The sequence below is a fragment of the Thermothielavioides terrestris genome, chromosome 1 (genome assembly GCF_000226115.1).
Source record: "Thermothielavioides terrestris NRRL 8126 chromosome 1, complete sequence".
NCBI lineage: Eukaryota > Fungi > Ascomycota > Sordariomycetes > Sordariales > Chaetomiaceae > Thermothielavioides > Thermothielavioides terrestris.
This window is the reverse complement of record NC_016457.1, coordinates 6,629,709-6,650,648: the sequence shown is the minus strand read 5'-3', so window position 1 is coordinate 6,650,648 and position 20,940 is coordinate 6,629,709. Positions and strand designations below refer to the sequence as shown.

The window sequence follows — 20,940 nt, the reverse complement described above, 5'->3', positions numbered from 1 at the left end:
GAGAGGCCGAGCGCAACGCCGAAGGATCTCTATAGCCTGAAACAATGCAGATCAAATATGAGTCCACGGAGGGCACGGGACGAAGGACAATATCATGTCTTGTACCCCGCGCCGAGGGGGTTGCACTCGGTGCGCAGGAGTCCGAGATCTCCGGGATTGTAGCCTTCATCGATGCTTCCCGCAACCCCCATCCTCTAAGGCAAGGGACATACATCACTTTGAGACTGTATACTCAGAGGCATGTGAGCCCCTCGCAACCGAGTCTTTAAGCAAGAGAGCATCGTCGCAGAAGCTAGCGAACCGCCAGGTCGCCTGGGACTTAAAGCTGCTGCGTGGAAAGTGGGAAGAATTACGATATTAGTCGCCCCATGTCCCCGTCCAGTGCGATGTTCTAATGCCCACCACTAAATGCCATAGCCAACCTATCTCCAGCCCAAACACCACCCATCGCTTCAAGAAGAGAGACCAGCCATGCAAATGCAAACCTTGGAAACACAACAAACCAACAACCAAGCAAATGCTCGCCCCCAACCCACCATACCCCTTCCCAGCCCTAAACACCACCACCCAACTGCTGCCTCAAAACCCGCTGCTTAAACGACTCGGGCGAGAACCGGCCCCCGCCCGCCAGGCCGGCCCTTTCCTCCTCCGCCATCCCACTTACCTCCGGACCGCCCCAGCCGACACCCAGACCGACCCAGCGCGCATCCAAGTCCCCCACTGTCCTGATACTCAGTCTCGGCGGGCGAGGAGGCGCAGACATAGGCACAGGCACAGACGCAGGTGAAGGCACGCGCCCAAGCGCCTGCTCCCCTGAAATTTCCGGCCGTAGCCCCGGCCTCGGCCCCGGCACCGCGCAGTACGTTGGCCCCCCGCCCGGGCGTTGCTTCTTGTCTGCCTGGTGCTTGTCGCGTGGCTCCAGCTCCGCGGGGGGCTGCTTGGTGGCGGCGTCGCACTGGCACGGACCGTCGAGGGCGCACGTCTCGCAGGGCATGCCGATTCCCGAGTCGCGCGGGTCGCGGGCGGTAGGGGCTTCGGAGGCGTGTTGGTGGGGATGGTGGGTGTCGTGAATCTGTGGGTCGTGCTGCTGCCGGTGGTGGTGGTTGTGGTGGGTAGGGTGCGTGGTGCTCTGCTCGGTTGCGTAGAACGGGGCTGGCGAAGGGTTGGCGTTGGGGACGGGATGGTGGTGGCTGTCGTCGGGGGCCGTGGGAGGGATGTGAGCAGACGCGGGAGGCGTGGTGTGGCGGATCGGGATGGGCTTCTCGCCAGATGGGTAGCTTTTGTGTTTGCTTCTGGTGCGGGCGTGCCTGGACGTCGCAGCGGGGTGTGGCACGTCTGGGGCGGCGATGCGGTTGATGGACTGACGCAGAGTGCTCCGTCTCGATTTCCGGTTCGGTCGTTTTGGCGAACTCGGTTCCTCGTCTTGGTGCGCGAGATCTGCGCTTTGTCTGGAGCAGCAACGGCTCTGTGCTTGCTTCATGATATCGACTCGGTGTGTTTCGAAGACAAGGTCAAGTTGCCCAGCGAGGAAGTTAAGGTAGTCGTTGTCGAGCACTCCGGGGAGAAGCAGCCCGAGCTTCTCTCGCAAGCTGGCCTTCAGGGCCGTTTGACAGTCGTCAAAGGCTTGTTCGACCTCGGCGAGCTCGACGACGGGTTGGAAGGCTATCACGGCGGTGAGTTGCGGTGACGGATAGCGAGGAGGACGATGCAGCAGGACTTACCTGGGTCGGGGATCTCGATGTCTTCGGGGAATATCAGGTGCCAAATGCCGCCCCAAGTCCATACCTCGCCGTTTATATTGTCTTTGGCAAGGATTCGTCCTGACTCCTCAGTTATTCCATCCTCGGGGTCGGAGGCCAGATCCGTCTTCACGTCGCACATCTGGTCTCGGGGCAGCAGCAAATGGTCCTCAAGCGCCATCTCTGTGTCAAAATCGAGCTTGCAGCGACGGCATCGGTGAAGGGCCGGCCGGCGTCTGTGACAAGAGAGGATATGATGTCTGCGCTCACGTCAGTGGCCAGCCGCATTGCGCAACGCAGTTCCCGGCAGATTCTCACCTGAGCGCATGAATGGATTCGAATGTGCCCCTGGCGCAGCTCTCATGATCCCGGATGTTGAACCTTGCGGGATTGCGCTTCCTGAAGGGGCACGAATAATCTGCCACATCGAGATCTACACTGACCCTATTCGGGTCCAGCAACGTCTCCGTTTCCCATTCTGAGCTCTGCCTGTTCAGCCAAGCATCGGCAGCTGGAGGAGCCAAATGCTTTGTCTCGCTGCGGATTCCGAATGGAGCGGTCTCAATGGAGCTCGAGATCTCCTCGAGGAATCTGGTCACTACCTCGTGGACTCTGGCGGCGAGGAAGGCATCGCGTTTGGGATCGACGGTCTGGCCCAGAGCGGAGCTAGTATTCGAGACGGGCTCGGCGCCACCATGAAGTTTGTGGTTCCTCGGGTGGAACATTCCAGGCTGTCTCGTGTCGTGAAAGTGGTGTTCCATGTCCAATGCTCGGCGAGGAGGCGAGAGAGTCTAGGTCCGGCTTGTGGTGCGCGAGGACCTCGGGGGACCAGGCTGGCAGGTTCGTCGTCTTCTGAGTGAGGAGCTCATGCTATCGCATGGAAGGTCCAGCAAGATGCTGTCCGCTGTCACCTGGCAAATGCACTACAATACAGCAAGAAGCGAAGAAAACTAGGAAAAGAAAAGAGACGTGGCGAAAACGCGGGGAATCCCGCGCGACGACCATGATCGTCGCGGATGACCCGTGGCTCCCGCTACAGTGGGCCGGGGCCCGGACAAGAAAAGCACGAGTTCGGCATGGTTGGAACGATGGAAACATTGGAAGCAACCGTTGATTGCTTGGGCCGGGGTCGCACGAAAATGTCGAGGCTCATGCGCCACCCGGTCGGCGGGCACCGCATAGAGAGAGCTGGTATGAGCCCGCGTAAACACGACAATTATTCGTCAATGGGGGCTTCGATCGCGGCGCTGAGCCGGTGGAGTTGGCTGCTGCACCCCTGTCTCCTGGGCGATAGGTGCCGTTATTGGTCAGGGGCTCATCTCCCCTACCGCCCCATCAGGAACGCGAGCGCTTGCTGCACGCGCTGATTCGACCTGCACTTCCACAGCTCAATCTCTTGTGTGCTCAATGTCTCGTGTGGCGGAACCTTGGCTGCTGAATCAGCTTGCAAGAGCTGGCCCTATTCGGACTCGTGTTGAACATCCAGTGTGTGAGTCCGTATTCAATACTGGTGCTCCCAAACAAGATCTCACTATAACGTTACCCGGTTGAGCCTTGGGAGTTGAGAGCAGCCGGAATTCTATTCTTCAAGAGTCTTCAATTTCTCTAGACCGACCACGCTCACCTTCAGCAGAACAGGCCGATTGGACGCTGGCCTCCCTTTCCCCATCACCCCATTTCCACACCCTTTGGACTCAGCAGCTAAAGATCACCAATGATTAGCTATCCGGCCACCTCCGCTTCGTGATCTCGCTCTCACACTGCGACGACTTCCGCTTCCTGGACTGCGCGCACTCACCTACTTCTTCTTCCATGGCGCCGAGGCCGTTGCGCTCGGGCTGCTGCTGCTGCGTGTCCTCGCAGCCGCAGTCGACGTAGTTGATCCGGCTGTACGCTATGACCATGATCCAGCACATGGTGGGTGCGAAACACAGGCGCTTCAGCTTCCGGGTCTCCCTGAGCGTCCTGTTGCAGTGGATGCAACGGTCGGTTACCTTTTGGTACTGGCACATCTTGTCTGTCAGTCCCGGCTGTATGTGGAACTGATGGGCGAGGCTGGGTATGGTGGGTAAGTGGCGCCGGTTTGAAGGGGATGGTAAGGGGAACGGTGTCCTTAGGCGGGCTTGGACTAGCAGACCAGGGGGTCGGTGCTGGTTTATATTCATCAGGTTCTTCGTCGACCGAACAGGCCTGGTTTGTGGTACCGGAGCTTGGGGGTGCTTAGACAATTTCGTTGTTCATGTCTCTTCAAAGAACCGTCATGGATTTATTGGTAGTACAGAAGTCTGGTCATATTGGCACCAGGCGCTTTGTTTATATCGTTCGGTAAGTCTTGGCGGTAGGCGATGGAAGGAATTGGTGAGACATCGTAGGACGTTGGAGCCTATGGATCAGAGCAAAATTGCCCATTTCAAATGGGAGTGAGCTGTTCCAACCAGCGCTTCCTGTTCCTCTGGTTGTGATTGTGCTTGTTCTATGCGTGCCAGAATGAAGATGGGAGATTCTTCTAGGCGATTAAGGCCTAGATGGGCTCATGGACTCTCCTCGGACCGGTCGTTTTCATGTGGCATGTACGTGTAGAAGAGACGACTCGGACGCAACCGAAAAGGAGGACATCCCTACCAGACGTTGCTAGAAGCCTGATCTCTTTACAAGACCTTCCTTTGATTCTGCCGCTCAAAGCTGGGATTCGTTGCTGTCTCTGCGCCTGAAGAGGTAGGTCAATTTGAGTTTCCTATCTATCCCCCCAAGTATTGGTTGACTTGATTGAGGTGTCCATGACGCTTGCCTGTCAGTGCGGCCATGCGTCGGAAGATCACTAGGTAAGATCAGGGAGCACTTCGCCTCGGAAAATTCGGCAGGATGCACGGGCTGTCACAAGTATGCCCGTCCGCGCAGATGCTGCCATGATATTCATCTTCTTCCCCATCAGCCCTGATGTCGTCCAAGATTCCTCTCTCCAATCCCCGCCTTGCCCCCTTTAACAGGGCCTTTCCAGGCATTGCCCAGCCTCAACCCAATCTCTTGAATCCGTAAGCAATTTCAATTCCAGTTGTCTCTCTTTGAGACCCACCCCCTCGCCTCGTTCTCCCTCTTCGCACACTCCTCCACAACAGCATCGAGCAGCAGATCAGGCGAAACCACGGCGGCAGCGACCTCACACACGCTGGCGGGCTTGACGGTGGACGCCGTCGAGAGGTCGCTGGCGACGGAAGCCGCCGAGATCGTGGAGTCGTCAGAGGAATCGGAATCCACGGATCGGACTGACGCAGGCGAACCGGGTCGCTCGCCGAGCCCGGCGTGTACATTCACCATCTCAAGCGCGCAAGCAGGCTCATTGTCTCGAGTGGCGGCGGTGGCCAGCTCGTCAAGCTCGACGAGCGCCGCCTCGGTCTCGGTGGTAGAGGACGGCCGGCACAGCTGCCGGATCTGAGACATGATGCTCTCTTTCTTGGTCCGCCGCTTTTTCTTGTTCTTCTCTGTGCGGCTTGACTTTTCTCCTTCCTTTTTCCGCCCGGCTAGGTCCATGAGCTGCGCAAACAGCTGCCCCTTGGTGTTGGTCGTCTTCGGCTTGGTCGGTGGGCTCGGCTTGTCTGCCTCTTTCGTTTTCCCTTCCTGATTCATATGCTGCGCAAGCCGCTTCTTGTTTTTCTTCTGCCTAGTCTGTGCGGAAGGTGTGGCTGATGCTGGTCTGAGGCTCATGATCGCTTCCTCGTCCACGGATCGCAGGGGCGGGCTCGGAGGAGGGGTGGATTTGACGGGGGTCTCGGCTTGCCGACTTTTCAGCCTTGCAGAGACGGCTGCCGCTCTGTACAAGGCTCTCTCTTTCTGAGACCTGTGGCCGTACATGCTGCGTTTTTCCCACTCGACCCGGCAGCCCTTCTTCACACACTCGTCGCACAAGGTGGTGGACCGGAAGTTCATCTGGTCGTGCCAGAGGTCGTCGCAAGGAGGGACGCCCTGGCCAGTGAAGGAGAATTCGGGCGACTGGAGGTACTCCGTGCACCACATATACGCGCCGAAGTTGAGCACGCGGACGATGCGGTGGCCATGCTGCTCGGGGTGGAATTGCCACGTGTGTGTAAGGTCGGTGCAAGGACTAATGGGAAAAATGGGTCAGCGCGTTCTGCAGGGGGTTTGCCTTGACATTAAGGAGAATCGAGTGAGCAGCCAGCCCCCGATTTCGTTGGATTGTTGTCGAGCGATTCAGCAGACAGCAGCTCGGAGCAAAAGGTCGAACCGAGGAAGAACTTGAAGAGATCACAATCAGGACATACCACCAGAAATTGAGGTAAGTGCCGGTGCACATCTTGGCAATTTGCTCGCTGTTTCAGGTAACTAGTGATCAGTTGTTGTCGACAGGTGCAACTGCATCGAGAAATTAAGTCGTGGGATGGTGAGGAGATCGATGGAAGAACTGAAGAGGCGGAGGAAGTTGCCGACGGGTCAAGGTTGAATAGTTGAATAGGAATGCTCGAAGTTGGGACAATAGTAAGTGGAAAAGAATTGGAAGTGGAGGGAAGCACGAACTGCAAGGCAGGAAGCGCTCACTTGTACGCGCTCTTTAAATCTGTGTGCACTGTCCGATTTTACCTGCAATACAACAGCCGGGCACACGATGTGAGCTGGTGATGGAAAGTGGCGAGAACTGCATCTCATCATAAACCCCTTTCGAACTTTCAACCCGCTTTTTGGAACACAGAGCATGTGTCCTGGACAAGTAACCCACATGTTTCTCATGGCCAAATCGAATGCCGATTCCCCCGGAACAACCCAAACTCAGGCCGCGCCGGGCTGGGACCAGACATTCCCACTTCTATTGCAGCTGCTTTCAAATAAGAATAAAGTGGTCAAAATCGTCTGCTAATGACCTAACGTTTGGCTGCCTGCCACGCAGTATTGGCCATAGGCAGGGTGACTGTTCTAACTGTTTATGTTTACCGTTTCAAGCATCACCGAACTGTTGCGGTGAGGAGGATCCAATTACGTCATCCCCTCCTTGCTGGCAACTGAAATGGTGATATGGTTTCTGGACCCCAAGAATCTGGCGCCTGCAGACACACGTCAGCTTGTAACTTTAAGGGGTCAAAACCAAAATAACCCAGCCGAGGCGCAGTCAGGTCCGTCCCGGCCCGTACCGGCCCCACCCCGAGACCAACCCGGGAGTTGGGCCCCACTCGAGGTGCATTTTAAGTGGGGTTCCTCCGAAACACGTCCGATGTTAATGCCTGGGTTATGTAGGGAGGTAGTTTACGTCAGCGCCGTAGTGAGTCGCAGCAGTCACCACATGCTCCGCAGCATCTGCATGCAATGGGCCAGGGGTGGGAGTCGTGTGCCTTACTTTGGTCACAATGCTATTTATTACTTTTGGGCTCCAGGCTCCAGCCGTTGTGTTTACTGTGCTGTGTCCCGCTCTGGGAAATGCACTTTCGCACATTGAGTTTGGACCATGGTCCACAACCACGTCTTTCCGAACAGCGTTGGTGCCTAAGTCAGCCATCGTCCGTAGGTATTTCTTCACTACAGACCACTTCACTGTACAAAATCCACCTTTCCGACTCCCACAAAGCCCCCTCCCCTTCCCCTTCCGTGGCCCCCTCCCGGGCCTCTCAGCTGCGCCCACACTTACACCCTCCCCCCAGCCAACCCAGCCCCCGCCTCCACAGCCGCAACCGCAGTCCCAACAGCCGCCTGCATGAGCGCGTTGGGCTCGCCGGGCGCGTTCTGCACAAAGCGGGCGTTGAAGCCGAGCACGTCGCGCGCGCGCGCGAACGTGGCCGGCGTCACGGCCAGCCGCGCGCCCGACACGAGCCAGCGCACGCCCTCGCTGCACGGCGGCGTCGTCAGCGAGCCCGAGTAGGTCTGGAACGTGTTCCCCTTCAGCAGCAGGTCCACCAGCGGGCCCATGGCGAGAGGCGCGGTTTTGGTGCGCGTGCCGGGGTTGGTTATCGCCGGGAGGGAGGTGAAGAGTGTTTCGAGTAGGGGCGTTGCGGCGAGTGGTGATTCGCGTCGGGTGAGGCCGGGGAGGGAGCGTTTTGGGGCGGCTTTGGATAGCGAAGTGGTGGTGGTGGTGTTGCTGCTGGGTTGGTCGGCGATGTTGATGTACACGCCGATGACAGCGATCTCTTTCTGCGCCGACTGGAACACCATGTGCATTTCCACTGCAGCCGGGTCAGCGTTGACAGCCGAGGGAAATCCAGAGGCTGCTGGGAGAACATACTTGCTTGGCTAGTTCCGTTGTCCAGGTGCTCGCTCGGCAAGTGGAAATGGAACTGCTGCAGCTCAAACTGCTTGTCGGCAACCTTCAGCGTGCCGCCCTGCGCGACCACCTCCACCGTGGTGCCGAGGTTCTCGAAGTCGGCCCCGTTCGGCATGTCGTTTACCGTCAACTGCACGTCCGAGCCTTGAAGCACCGTGAACACGCCGTCCACCATGTTGATGGGCGATTGGCGGGTGCCCGTGGCGCACAAGTTGTTGGCTGGCGAGTCCAGCGCGGCCCAGTGGAGAGGTCCCTGACGACGGGTCAGCCGACACATTCCACAGTCCGCATTTGGCTGTTAATTAGAGCCTCACAATGCTGCCGATGTACCCAAACTTTCCGACTTCAACAGCCCCGCCCTCCTCGCGAGGGTGTAAAAATGTGCCGTGGGCACATGATGCGAACGCCCGCGTCGCTGATGCCGTCAGAAACAGAGCTCGGAGTGTCCCCCGCATGTCGCAGAGCAGGGACAAGACGAGCCACCAACGGAGAAGTTGTTTAGAGAACGCGCAATGAAGCTCAGATGACAATTGCCTGAAAGATATAGACCTAGGAAGCGAAAAGGGACTCAGCCCTTATTAAAAAAAAAAAAAAAAAAAAAAAAAAAAAAAAAAGAAACGACGAGAGAAGAGAAAATCGCAATGGCCCGCCGAGTCCGGAATGAGCGGGCCCAGCTGGAGCACATTGGCCTTTGTACTTTTCCTGTTCCTTCAGTAGTGTAGTCCGACGCCTCGCTCACATCCTCGGCGCCTGGCGCAGCCCTGTGTTCCCTCGCACTTGTTAAATGTCTTTGGGCTCCTGAGGGGGGCCAGAATGAAAAGGGGCTCGCACTTGGGCACCGCCATGCTCTGAAACAAGCAGCGATCTTCAAAGTGGCTTGCCAAGTCGGGAAGACTCGCGAGTCCTCATCCCGAGGCCATTTCTTTGCTTCATTCGTTCCAGCCAAGGAAAAGGAGTTGTGCCTAGACCCGGATGCGACAGCCAAGCATATCGCGCCGCCACATGTTGAGGCTTGGCTGCTTGGCCGCAAGGCCCGAGACACGCCGTCAGTTGGCCGACAGATGAGGCTCAGGTTCGCTTCCTGAGTCAGCGCGCGATAACTAAAACTGCGAAAAAGACGGCCCCATTGGACACGTCAAGCAACTTGACTCCTTGAGAGTTGGAAGTACACGACGCTTGTTTGGCGCGGTGCATGCATGGCATTACGCAAGAGGGCGTTGGTTCCATCATCTTCATTGGCATCGCCAAGATTGACGGGGTCTAACCGTTCGTCTCAAAGCGACTTTGCTTCGACCCGAGTATACTTTGCAACTTTGTATCTGTCTCTGTAAGTGTCCTCTTTGTCAAATAAGTTAGCGATTGAATACTGTGATCTTTCGACAATTCAAATCGTGATTACTGTCGCGACATCTTAGCAAGGGTGCGTGGTGACGCGCGCTGCAAGATTTTGGTGGGAGACGCACGGGCCGCCCCTTGGGGTTGTCATTCTAAAAAAAAAAAAGGGGGTTGTCATTTTAAAACAGTCGGTCTCAAAGCTGATTTGGAAATTGAAGCCAAGAGTTTTAAGGTACCTTAGGCATGCATGCAGAACCTTGCCCGGTCATTCACCATCGCTCCTGACCTTGTTTGTGTTTTGTTAATCAAACGTAGTAACAATGACGGCTCCACACTTGAAATTGTGTCGCCTGAGCCACGCGTTGATTTTTGCCCGAATCGTCGTCGTCATATTTACAGTAAATGCCTGCAACTGTTCGGCGGTGTTCCAAAGACTGGCCCCAGCTGGGCAGGCCTGGTCTGGTCTTTGTGGCCTGGACCGGCGAAGGAAGAGAGGCTGGAACCGAGAGAGATACGGAATACATGGGGAAAAGCACATGGCCCCCGCCGCTCTAAGTAGTCCGATGCGGTCCGATCCGGGCCGAACCTCGGGTCCCTCAGTAAACTGCATTCGGCGGCTGCTCCGTGACGTGGCGTTCCGAGAGGCGTGTTGCGGAAGTCCAATGTGTAACAAGTGTAGTTGATCTAATTGCCAGACGGCCGCCCATCGTTATTCATGTGGCCTAACTGTCTGATCCAAATCGAACCAATCTCAGTCCACCGCCAATGGAACAGAAACCGAACCAAACCACTCTCGGCGCATACTTGGGAATAGTGTAGCACTTTGGTGCCCTCGGATCTGTGAGTAAGTGCTTGTCCTTCGAGACTGGATTGCTCCTCTTTTTGACTGGGCGGCACTCCTGGGCGGATGGACTGGGCGGATGGAATGGCGCTTCGATTCGCCGCAATTCCATGCCCTAATCCATGATTTGCACGATTTCCATAGGTCCCAGGTGAGCTGCATATGAATGTAGGCGGCCGTCCGTCCACTGTCACACGACTGTGGACCGCTCTCCCAATGGGCCATTCCTCGCGCGTCACGGCAGCCTCCCAACTTACCATATCTGGGCGAACCGGGACAGTTGCCCGTGGTGTGTAGAGAGGGAAGGATACGCAATTCAATTTGAGGAAGCCCGATTCCATTCAACGAGTGACAGGTCGTCGAATTTCTGTAATGCCAACCCGCAGGCCTGCCAGACGTGTCTATGCGAACTGCGGTCCGAAACAGGGATTTCGGCTCCGCACGAGAGCTCGGGATTCGCCCACTTCTTGGGAAACAGTGTCTTGTTGTGAAGCCACGGCGCCTTGCTGAGAAGCCGCATTTTGAGTTCCTGAGCAGCGCGTCGGGGGGACTGTTGCTGAACCAAGTGGAAGGTGGTTTGGAAACGTCGTCTAATGAAGGCATTTGCCCAGAGCGACTGGCGGAACGAGCTGAGAACGCAGTGGTCTGGGGACTGATTTATGGCATTGGCAGGACGCAAGAGAAGCGCGGAAGGGCGGCGATTGGCGGTAAATGGTGGCAGGTGGAGCTGTGCTTTGGAAACTGAGGCTGGACGACGGTGTTTCACGAAATCTGCAAGCCCCTAGACGGTGCTCGCGCGTCTGTCTTGCAGTCACTCCAGCCAGTAAGGGAGTCTGTTGTGCAGTCTCTCCAGCCAGTAAGGGTTGCATATGGCGTGGGACGGGTGGCCGGATGCTCCCGTTGGCTGGAGCGGCACGAAGCGGCTCCCGCTTCAGGGGGAGGGGATGAGAAAACTTGCAGCTTTCTGGGCGGCTAGCAAAACGACGACGCGGCTGAGTTTAAGAGTGACTGCAGTCGGACCGTCAGAGTACTGATGCTCGAACGCATCCACATCCCCTTAGACTTTCACAAGTGACCAACATGGCGAGCTCTTCATTCGAGCTGCTGGACTCGGACGCTCAGCAGCTGGTCGATACGCTCTGGCCGCCCTCCATAACGACGCCGCGGGAGTTGTTCAACGGCGACCAAAGAAGCCAGCTGAATCATGACGCTTATTGGGACTACTACCAACGACAATGGCACATCTTTGGTCTTCATGCCGACAAGCAGCACGCTGCAGTGTGGTCCCCAGCAGCGGTCGCTCAGCTCGCCCGAGACATCCAAGCAGGCAAGACCTGGGAAGAGCTGATGGCCGGTTTTCAAGGGACCAATGCTGCCAAGGACGCATCTGAGCGCTCGCTCAACCTGGCTGCGCGGCTGCTGGCCATGGTAAAAGTCGGCGTCGGCAACCGCCAGTTTCCATCGCGCAAATGTCTACGGTGGGAGAAAGGGTCTCTACGAGACTTCGTGCATGACCTTTTCCGCGAACCGCCACGGCTCAGTTGCGAGAAAGTCAGACTTCCAAGGTCCTTTGATGCCTGGGCCATCACCAACGTGGCCGGCATTGAGATTGCCTTCACCGACAACCTGGCCGACCACCTCTTACTTACCGAGGATGACAGCAAGCTGCATGTCTTTCACCACGCATTCTTTCTGGAATGCCATCGAGGGTGAGAAAGAAGCAATTTTCATCGTACTTTATTGCCGCAACGGCCGTCACTGACCCGCCGCCTCCCAGCCAAAACTCCATTTTCCCAGACGGCCTGGTGGAAGAGACGCTGCGGACCCAAGCGCTCCTGTTCCCGCAATCCCGGTTCAGCAACCAGAGCAGGGGCAACCGCATGAAGCGGAAGTGGATGCAAAACATGCGAGCGAAGTACCAGGCCAAACAGATTGTCATCGATGCGCGCCTGGGGAAGTGCGGCACGCCCCAGCAAGAAGACCGGCAGATCGAACACTTCCACTTCTGGCGCGACCGGCTCGTCATCCTCAAGCAGGCATACGACGACTCCACGCCGAAGACGCTTGGGCAGTGGTACGACAACCAGAACTCTTTTTGCCCATTACGGTTTCGGGTAGCTCTTAATTGCTCCCGAGACATTTCCTTTGCTCCCGAGTTGCTCCCGATGTCCTGATTAGGGAAGAACTAACTCACATTGTTGAATAGGTGGCGCGACCGGCGCAACGGCGTTCAGTGGTATACCTTCTGGGTTGCCATCCTCGTCTTGATCACCACCACGTTCTTCAGTATTGTGCAGGTTATTGAGGGAGCACTACAGGTCTACAAGGCCTATGTGCCGTCGGACTGACGAACTTCTGCTTGTTGGAGTGCCGTTGCGAGACTACGATTCATTATGGTTTTGAATGAACGACTTCATCATGGGGTGTAATGAAAGTTACCTTTCCAATTCCATCCGCATCTCCTGCGGCCTCACTCTCACCGTCGCACTTGTTTCTGACTCGAAGGAAGCTGGCGGCCGGGCTTCTCAGGCCTTCCTCGACTTACCGTTCTAGATGGAACTAACTCCAGTCGACAAAAAGCCAAGATTTCTCACATTTGTCCGACTTCGTAACCCATCTGATTCCTCCCTGCCCCTGGAACCTCTTGCAAGTCGCAGGGATGGCCTCTGTCAGCGATGTTCTGTCTGGGAGTAACATGGATGCATCAAGTAATAGCGAACGGATGATGAGTGTAAAAATGATCCCTCGCCAACTGCGTTTCTTCTCGACCGTTTTCTCCTTGGGCATCAATGCCAAAAAAAAAGAAAAAAAAAAAAAAAAAACATATCCAGATTGGATGCCGGCTTGGGTGGCGTCCGAGTGTTGAGGAGATTTTGGTTCCTGGAACTACCGTATAAGGTGGAGTGTACCTGAATGTTATGGGAGGGAGGACGCATAGTTATCTTGATCTTGCGCAGGTAAATCACAGAAATTGACAACCTGGTAGTTTCCCAATTGTGCTGAAAACAGCGAAAACAGGTCGGCCTCTCCTGCATGGTTAACGTCCTGTGCGTTGCTTGAGCTTGCAGATGGTGAAGCAACACAGGAGAGCGGTCCTGGTCCTATCAGCATGCGTTTGGCAAGTTCTGCTCTGACACTCTTCGCGGCTATTTTAGCCAATGCGCTGAGGTTAGCATGCTCCACCACAGCGAGCTTAAAATATCCCCGTGGTAACCAGATTCAAGGCTCAGCCGGTCGATCGAGGCGCCAAGCCGGGGAGTCTAGAATTCGACCTGTCAGCGTCGGCTGCATGACTCGAGGATAACGAGCTCGTGAACTGTGCACCTTCAGTTACCTACTGGTTGGGATTGGTAACTAATCCGTACTGTGTTGGCTGCCAACCGCGACACTGCACCCTGGATCTCGACGTGTCCCGGTCCGCTGCCCTTGCCTCGAGCTGAAGAAAAACAAAAAAAGAGCCCCCATACCCCTGCTTGGTCAATGCATTGCAGTGCCCTCGCAGAAAACAAATGATCTGAATGGGCCGCGGGCAGCCAACAAGCTGCAAATGCAAAGCGAGAACAGAGACACGAACCCTGGCACCCAACCAGGCTGTGAGACATGTTCAACTAATCGCCAACCGGACGGCGGCTACCACAGCGCGATGCATAACGAGATTGATGGGCTAGGTCAGAAGCGGAAAAGATGTTCTACTGCGTAGACGCGAAACAGTGCAATCAACATTGCGGCCGCTCCAGCCCCCAACCCGAGCCGATAACCACGGCCCCCATCGACAGTTTAAATCCGCACATTACTGTGCAGGCAGGAAGCTGTGGTACCTAGTCGATGAAGTTGCGGCGCTATCAAGATTCCGGGGCCTTCTTCGTCCCAACATCCCCCAGTTTTACGACGTTAATATCCCATCCTCAAGTCCACATCAGTCGCCTACGCCGGCCGCTCCCGCTCGGCTTCCGCACACACACCAGGTCGGTCGAACAAAGCCGGCATGGACCGGGACCAAAAGCCCGGCGATGTGTTGGGCTTCTCCCCTCTGTTGGACGAGAGGAAGGACAGCCTCTCTCCAACTATGTCGCAGCCCATGGAGCCCCAAGGACGGCAGCACAACTACCGGACCGCCACGGGCAAGTACCGGTGGTACCTGCTGAGGAGCTTCTATGGGCCGCTCAAATTCGTCCTCATCTTCGGCACCGTCGCCGTCCTTCTCGCCGTCCCGTCCATGGTCATCGACGTCGATGCGATAGAGGCTAAAGCTGCCATGGGCGACATGGATGCCTTCCTCGCCCAGCAACAGCAGCAGACCGTCTACTACGTCTTCGGCTGGCTCTTATTTACTTGGCTCGGCCTTGCTTTGCTCTTCGCCGTGGGCACTGCAATTCCCTACGTCTTCCGATTTGTAGCCCGGTAAGTCCGGCATCCCTCCCCGCCTGTCACCGCTGAGCGAGCATGGCGCTGACCAGGACACCGACCACGAGTCCAGCTATGTCAATCCGGCGCATATGCGCTATTGGAGGGTCCTCCGCACCATGCGTCGGCCTTTCTGCGTTGCCTTCGGCGTCACCTTCTCGTTCCTGTGCTTTGTTGCCGTAGGTTGAGCCCCAGCGCCTGTTCTCTTTGCTCCTGGCCGTGCCTGTTTGACACGCCGTTTTCCAGTTCATCTATTTGAACGGGGACACCCTCGCCATCGCCTATGACACGCCGATCAAGGAGATTCTCTGGGTCGCCATCATCCTGGACCTCCTCCAGCAAGGCTCCCTCTGGGCATGGCTCTACTTCGTCGAGAAGATCTTCGTGCTCTACGTGACCATCCATTACCACACCCGCTCTGATCTCGGCCGCATCTCGCGCTCCAAGGACATGCACAACGCCCTCATGGCCCTCTACGAGGCGTCCGTCTACCTGTACCCGGTCGGCACGCCCGAGTTCAAGGAGGAAGACGTGATCATCGGGAACGCCACCGGGCAGGAGCACGGCGAGTACCGGGTCCGCGCCACGCGCTACCTCAGCCGGCTGGGCATCGACACCTACGGCCTGACCTCCTTCTTTGGCAACTTCCTCTCGAGCGACCCCAACTCGCACTGGCTGCGCCCGGCGTCGAGCTACGCCGTCGTCGAGCGCGCCCTCGCCAACCCCAAGTCCGCCGCCGCGCTCGCCCGCCGCATCTGGATGTCACTGGTCCCCATGGGCAAGGACGTGCTGACCGAGCAGGACATCGCCGAGGTCCTGGGCCCGTTCCGCAAGGAGGAGGCCGAGGCCTACTTCAAGATCCTCGACGAGGGCGAGATCGGCGACATCCGGCTCGAGGAGATGGAGTGGACGGTCGCCGAGGCGGGCCGCGTCCGCCACGATATCTACAAGAGCATGCACCACGCCGACCACTGCATCAATACGTTCGACTGGGTGCTGCTCGCCGCCCTGGCCGCCATCATGGTCTACTTCATCCTCGTCTACTGGGTGCCCGCGCTCAAGGACATCCAGGACACGGTCAAGTTCCTCGGCTTCGGGCTGGCCTTCGCCGTAGGGCGCACCCTGCACCACATCCTGGCCGGCTGCATCTTCATCCTGTTCGACCACCCGTACGACATCGGCGACCGCATCGAGCTGTGGAGCGGCCAGAACAACCAGTCGGTGTCGCTGGTGGTCGTGCGCACCTCGCTGCTCTACACCGTCTTCAAGCGGGTGGACAACTGGATGGAGCTGCAGGCGGGCAACGAGTACCTGCAGCAGTGCCGGATCGAGAATGTGACGCGGTCCGGGTCGAACCGGCAGGCGGTGACGCTGATGATCGACATCGGCACCTCCTTCAAGGACCTGCAGTTCCTGCGGGCGGAGCTGGAGGCGTTCCTGCGCGCGCCCGAGAACCGGCGCGACTTCCTGCCGACGCTGGGCTTCGCCATCACCTCGGTCGCCGACCTCAGCCGCCTCGAGCTGCGCTGCATCTTCGCCCACCGCTCCAACTGGGCCCACGAGCCCCTGCGCGCCGCCCGCTCCATGAAGTTCATGTGCGCCCTGCTGGCCATCGCCCGCCGCATCCCGCTCGCGCCCCCCGACGGCGCCACCCTCGGCCGCGCCCACAACCCGGGTCATTACGTGATGCTCTCGTCCGAGGAGGCGGCGCGCAAGGCGGCTGAGATCGAGGCGCAGGAGGCTGCCAGGCGGTGGGATGCGAAGCCGCGCGGGGGGCTGCACGGGCCCGTCATCGATGTGAGCGCGGTGTTGCGGGGGCAGGGGCAGGGGCAGGGTCTGGCCGGCGACGAGGAGGTGGTCCGGCGGGCCGTGGAAGAGGCCGAGAGGAGGAGGAAGGAGGAGGAGGACAGGGAGGCGGAGGAGCTCGCGGCGCGGCTAAGCTTGTCGAAGATCCCGACTGTGCCGAGCAGCGGGCCGCCGCCGAGGGAGGGTGGCGGGAGTGTGGGACGGGGTGTGACTACGGGCTTCCAGGTGCTGGGCGGCGGCGGGCTGAGGTCGGTGCCGCATTTCACCCGGTAACGTTCGGTGTATGTGGCGATGATGGAATGATACCCTGTGATGGCGAGGGACTGCCAACCTCTTTTCGGTTTGCGTCGTGCTGAGTCCATCGCAACGGCAAACTTGACGAATATAATTACTGGTGCATTCAGCGAGGGCGTTGGACCAAAATACCTGTTTGGACATTTAATATTCGATGTTGGATCGAATACAGAGCGATATCCTCGCTATGTCTCTTTCGCCGTCTTGCGACCGGACCTTTGCCAACACAGTTCACAAATCCTTGCGGCTAGAAGAACGAAACATCCGTGATCAACCACTCAAGCTCATTAAACTACCCATGACTGTTCCGAAGCAACCACAAAAGAGCTCCCTCAGTTGGCCGAGGTGAAGGCTAATGCTATCCAAACCTGGAAGTAGACCATGCCCTCCCAAGGCCACCAAATCGCCTGCCAATTGCTCATATCAGCCAACATTCTGTGCCGCCAAGCCTCAATCCCTCTCATCTTCGCCAACCGTCTCAGTATGGTCATCTTCTATGTCCGCGAGCCGGCATACCGCTTCATACTCGAACAACACCTCAGTCATGATAGCCCACGGCCCGTCGCCGATGATTGGCATCCAGCTGGACCACGCAATACTGTGGCCTCCCCAGCCAAACGGCACCTCTTCCACACGCATGGTCTTCCCCGTTCGCATGTTTTTCACGATGAACGACAAATTCTCCCCGTCGCGCAGCCCCGAAACGGAACGAGCCATGACGCACATGCTGGGGTCAACTCTGAATCTGGCGCTGCAATAGAAGCGGAATGTCGGCGATACCGCTGAGCTCGTCCGCCAGGTGTTGTAGTCGAGCTGGTCAATGATCGCGTAATAGATCTCAGGTGGGAATACGCCGGTAGACCTAACTGCCGTTCGCCGGTTTGTGGCGGCGTCGAAGAAGTTGATCAACGCCGCGAGACCCGGGTAGCTCTTGGACCTGGACTGAAATGACTGGCCCGAGACCACTTCTTGGTAGCCCGAAAACGGCAGCATCATGCCCTCCATCGGCACTGGACACTCGCTGTGGTGGGTGCCCAAAGACTCTTCTGGGCGCAGCGGTGAGAGTCTCAAACGGTCCGACACTTTCACCACCGGTTCCTCCCCAGGCCGAGTCGACACTTCGACGAGCACGACCTCGAAGAGCGACATAACAACGAGCTGGAAGTTTGGCCACCCGTCTTGAAGGCCCCATGTAACAGCCTCGGCCACGGCCGCTCCATCCACTACGTGCACGAGGCTGATAAGCACCTCATCGATCCAGTAGATGGTTTCGGCTGGAGAGACCCCGAGCGCCTCGCCGGCCGCGTGGAAGAGTGATCCAAACTGGAGGAACGGCCCCGCGCCCCCAATCCAGCACTCCCCAGTCAATTCGTCGCGGCTGACGGCCCCCTTGCCTAACCGCGGATTCTGGTGCATCTCGTTTCCAATTCGGCCCAAGTCCCAGTCATCATAAATCCAGTACCCCTCGCCGAGTTCGAGAGCCTCGGATTTTCCAGCCGCAATCCATAGGAGGGCGAACGCAAACTCGCGGAAGGGCAGAGATTCTGGCAGCCACTCCCGTCCGGAATGAACGAGGACGTCGCTATACTCGTAGATCACGGCGGTGAGCTGGCGGATGCGCCACTGCTTGTGAAATGTGCCCAAGTCGGTGATCGCCCTGACAGCACGACAAGCATACGGGATCTCGGTGACCGGCTTGGGTGACGGCAACGGCAACGCCGGAGAGGCGAGCTGGTCCTCGTCGCAGAGTGTGGTGTCGCCTGTGCGCTGGTAGAAGATGCTCTGGACGACGGGGCGGCGCCACAGGTTCCCCCCCACGGGGGATATTTCCAAGCCTGAAATGCGCGCCCATGACGACGGAGAAAATCTCGCGATCCAAGTCGATGATATATACCATGGTACCGCTGTGTCTCCGGATGCAAGGCATCATGGACGGCATCTGGAGGCATCTGAATGAGGACCGCGACCGGCCCTCTGAGGGACGAATTGCTGATGTAAAGTTCATCAGGGCGAAAAAGCTTCCCGGTGAGAAGTATTCTTCGCGCATCCGGATTTCCAGCGAGGAGTATTCTTCGCGCATCCAGTTCAACCATTCTGTCGACGAAGTCAGCACGTGGAAGGGTGAGAAAAGCTCGCGCAGTCCGTACCCTGGTACCGAGCTGGGTCCTCTGGGATGCAGTCGACAACGGCGCGGCCGTCATATTTGACGAGAGACTGCCATGACTCGTATTCGGATACTTCTCGCTGGACGTAATATCGTCCGTTGCAGCGCACGATGTGGACATCCATGTTCAATGCTGGAGAAGGTGTGACAAGTGTGAAATGCAACTGGAAGAGAGAGTGCAAAGTTGAAGGTTTCGAAGAAGAGATGCCAGAGTGTAGCGATTGCAGTAGCTTGCGCGGGTGGAAGGGTGGATGGGTGGAAGGGTGGAAGAGGTATTGAAGATATTTCTATATATACTGCCCCAAGTATCATCAGATGAGAAAACTCAGATGAGGCGCAGTTGATGACCTTTCGGCATGTTGTTTTCTGAACAGACTGCCATGACGAGTTTGGCACTGCTTGAGAAAGGAACGAGGCAACTCTTCCAGCAAATTTCATCAACATGATTCCTTGCAGGCTGGCTCCTTCCCTGTGAATGCTGGCTCACGGCTTCATCTGAACCTGCCACGTCCCATCCCGTTGCCTTGGTCCAGGAAGGAACGCGTTCAAATCCTTGGTCCGGGAAGGAACACGTGCAAATCGGGTCCAAAACACAAGCCACAGAGGTAGAAGAAGATTGAGGGAAGCATCTGAATGAAAACCAAGTCTACACGTGCCGCGCACCTGCCCTCCCCGTCCCATGAGCCCTCACCCCTTCTGTCACGCGCATGTGACGCGACCCCACCCATCATCACAGTCCGCACAACACAAACGACGGCGAGCCGGCAGGACCCTGCGTGCCCTGCAGCGAAGGCGACGCGTAATCTGAGCCAGGCGGCGCGGGAAGCGCGCCTGCGCTCTCGAGCCGTTCATCCGAAGCACCACCAAGCCCAGAACCCGGAATCAGACCGCGTGCCTCGTGACGCGTGCCGAGAGTGGGAGCAGGCAGCCTGTTGCCATCTCCTCCTCCTGCCAACGCCGGCACGCTGGGCGTTGTGGCGGCGGCGTCCAGCTCGAACACGGAAGGTCGAGGAGGCTGCTGCTGCTGCTGCTCGGTCGGGCGGGCCGGTTCGGCGGGGAGTTCCTCTTTGTCTGGCGGGTGGTGGCCGCCGTTCCGGGCGACGGCGGCGGCGTCCAGTTCTGGGCTTTGGCCCGGTTCGAATGACACGGTGGGCTCGGTCGATATCGAGAGGGGGGTGTTGGTTGGTGGGATGGTGGGAGTAGTGGTGAGAGCGGCGTTGTTGTTGGCGGGAGCGTTGTTGTTGGCGGGAGCGTTGTTGTTGGCGGGAGCGTTGTTGTTGGCGGGAGCGTTGTTGTTGGCGGGACTGCTGCTGGTTCGGCGACGGCGTCGGATGTACAGCGCGATGGCCACAACAAGCAGGGCGATGATCGCTGCTGTGCCGACTCCGATTGCGATTCCCACTTTGGCAGCCGTCTTGAGAGGTCCCCCTGGTGAGCTCGAATCTGAAGGTGAGCCCGTGGAAGTCGCCGAAGGCTGCGGCTGTTCGACAACCGGGAGATCACCAGGGCGCCACACCAGCTGCACAGCAGGAGCGGTGGTCATGGCGTTCCTCGGGGCATCAATGGTGATTGTTGAGATGACGGTGTCTGTCGTCGCCGCCCAGGTAGTCCATTCGAAGCCATCCCAGTCCGAGTCGAACTCCGTGGTGGCCCATGATGTCAGCGTCGTGAATTTGCCTGTCCCAACCGCGACTGTATGGAGCTCGCTCTTCCCGTCAGCACCACATTCCTGATACACGAAATCGCCCTGGATCATCGTCGAGATACACCGCGGGCCGTACGGGACAGAACTTGGGAGGACCGTGGGATGGGAATATGTATAGCCACTGCGGGTGGGAGGTGTTATCAGTTAATCAGCCTGTCAAGAGCCAACCACTATCCGGAAGACGGTAACTCACGATGGACAGCAAAACCCGGCGGTCTCGTCCGGCGTCAGGAGACTGAAGATGTCGGTCGCTCTGATGCTATCCGTCATGTTGCGGCTCACCACCGTCGCAGTGGTCCACCCTGCCGGGCATACCCAGCCGGGCGAGTAAAAAGCCCAGGTGCTCCATGCGGTAGACCCGGGCATACAGGACCTCGAGCCATGGCAGTCATT

The 20,940-nt window shown here is 57.8% G+C and overlaps 7 protein-coding genes across 7 annotated transcripts; 2 read left to right on the top strand and 5 right to left on the bottom strand.

Annotated features, from left to right (window-relative positions):
• Positions 1 to 251: 251 nt before the first annotated feature.
• Positions 252 to 2,032, bottom strand: THITE_2109538 (uncharacterized protein). The gene is made up of 2 exons (XM_003650213.1): positions 1,722 to 2,032; positions 252 to 1,662 (listed from the first exon to the last, which is right to left on the bottom strand). The coding sequence occupies exons 1-2, from the start codon at positions 1,918 to 1,920 to the stop codon at positions 554 to 556; spliced, it is 1,308 nt and encodes a 435-aa protein (XP_003650261.1). The 5' UTR covers positions 1,921 to 2,032; the 3' UTR covers positions 252 to 553.
• Positions 2,033 to 3,457: 1,425 nt separating this feature from the next.
• Positions 3,458 to 6,048, bottom strand: THITE_2085428 (uncharacterized protein; the record flags this gene model as incomplete). Its single annotated transcript, XM_003650212.1, has 3 exons — positions 3,458 to 3,794; positions 4,813 to 5,838; positions 6,017 to 6,048. The coding sequence occupies 3 exons, from the start codon at positions 6,046 to 6,048 to the stop codon at positions 3,458 to 3,460; spliced, it is 1,395 nt and encodes a 464-aa protein (XP_003650260.1).
• A 1,316-nt stretch (positions 6,049 to 7,364) lies between these two features.
• Positions 7,365 to 8,458, bottom strand: THITE_73871 (uncharacterized protein; the record flags this gene model as incomplete). The annotated part of the gene is made up of 3 exons (XM_003650211.1): positions 8,313 to 8,458; positions 7,960 to 8,251; positions 7,365 to 7,900 (listed from the first exon to the last, which is right to left on the bottom strand). Exons 1-3 carry the CDS (start codon positions 8,451 to 8,453, stop codon positions 7,365 to 7,367), a joined length of 969 nt encoding a protein of 322 aa, XP_003650259.1. The 5' UTR covers positions 8,454 to 8,458.
• A 2,796-nt stretch (positions 8,459 to 11,254) lies between these two features.
• Positions 11,255 to 12,522, top strand: THITE_2085426 (uncharacterized protein; the record flags this gene model as incomplete). The annotated part of the gene is made up of 3 exons (XM_003650210.1): positions 11,255 to 11,883; positions 11,952 to 12,248; positions 12,381 to 12,522. The coding sequence occupies 3 exons, from the start codon at positions 11,255 to 11,257 to the stop codon at positions 12,520 to 12,522; spliced, it is 1,068 nt and encodes a 355-aa protein (XP_003650258.1).
• A 1,637-nt stretch (positions 12,523 to 14,159) lies between these two features.
• THITE_157834 (uncharacterized protein) lies at positions 14,160 to 16,657 on the top strand (the record flags this gene model as incomplete). Its single annotated transcript, XM_003650209.1, has 3 exons — positions 14,160 to 14,575; positions 14,652 to 14,757; positions 14,825 to 16,657. 3 exons carry the CDS (start codon positions 14,160 to 14,162, stop codon positions 16,655 to 16,657), a joined length of 2,355 nt encoding a protein of 784 aa, XP_003650257.1.
• Positions 16,658 to 17,128: 471 nt separating this feature from the next.
• On the bottom strand, positions 17,129 to 18,967 carry THITE_157833 (uncharacterized protein; the record flags this gene model as incomplete). The annotated part of the gene is made up of 3 exons (XM_003650208.1): positions 17,129 to 18,438; positions 18,497 to 18,772; positions 18,826 to 18,967. The coding sequence occupies 3 exons, from the start codon at positions 18,965 to 18,967 to the stop codon at positions 17,129 to 17,131; spliced, it is 1,728 nt and encodes a 575-aa protein (XP_003650256.1).
• A 1,388-nt stretch (positions 18,968 to 20,355) lies between these two features.
• On the bottom strand, positions 20,356 to 20,913 carry THITE_2039480 (uncharacterized protein; the record flags this gene model as incomplete). Its single annotated transcript, XM_003650207.1, has 2 exons — positions 20,356 to 20,668; positions 20,741 to 20,913. Coding segments are annotated over 2 exons (486 nt in total), but the record flags the coding sequence as incomplete, so codon positions are not given.
• Between the last annotated feature and the right edge of the window lie 27 nt (positions 20,914 to 20,940).

Coding starts and splice junctions, on each gene's coding strand:
- THITE_2109538 (XM_003650213.1), bottom strand. CDS start 1,920: ATGGCGCTTGAGGACCATTTGCTGCTGCCCCGAGACCAGATGTGCGAC. Junction 1,663..1,721: donor CATCGAGATCCCCGACCCAG/GTAAGTCCTGCT, acceptor CCGCCGTGATAG/CCTTCCAACCCGTCGTCGAG.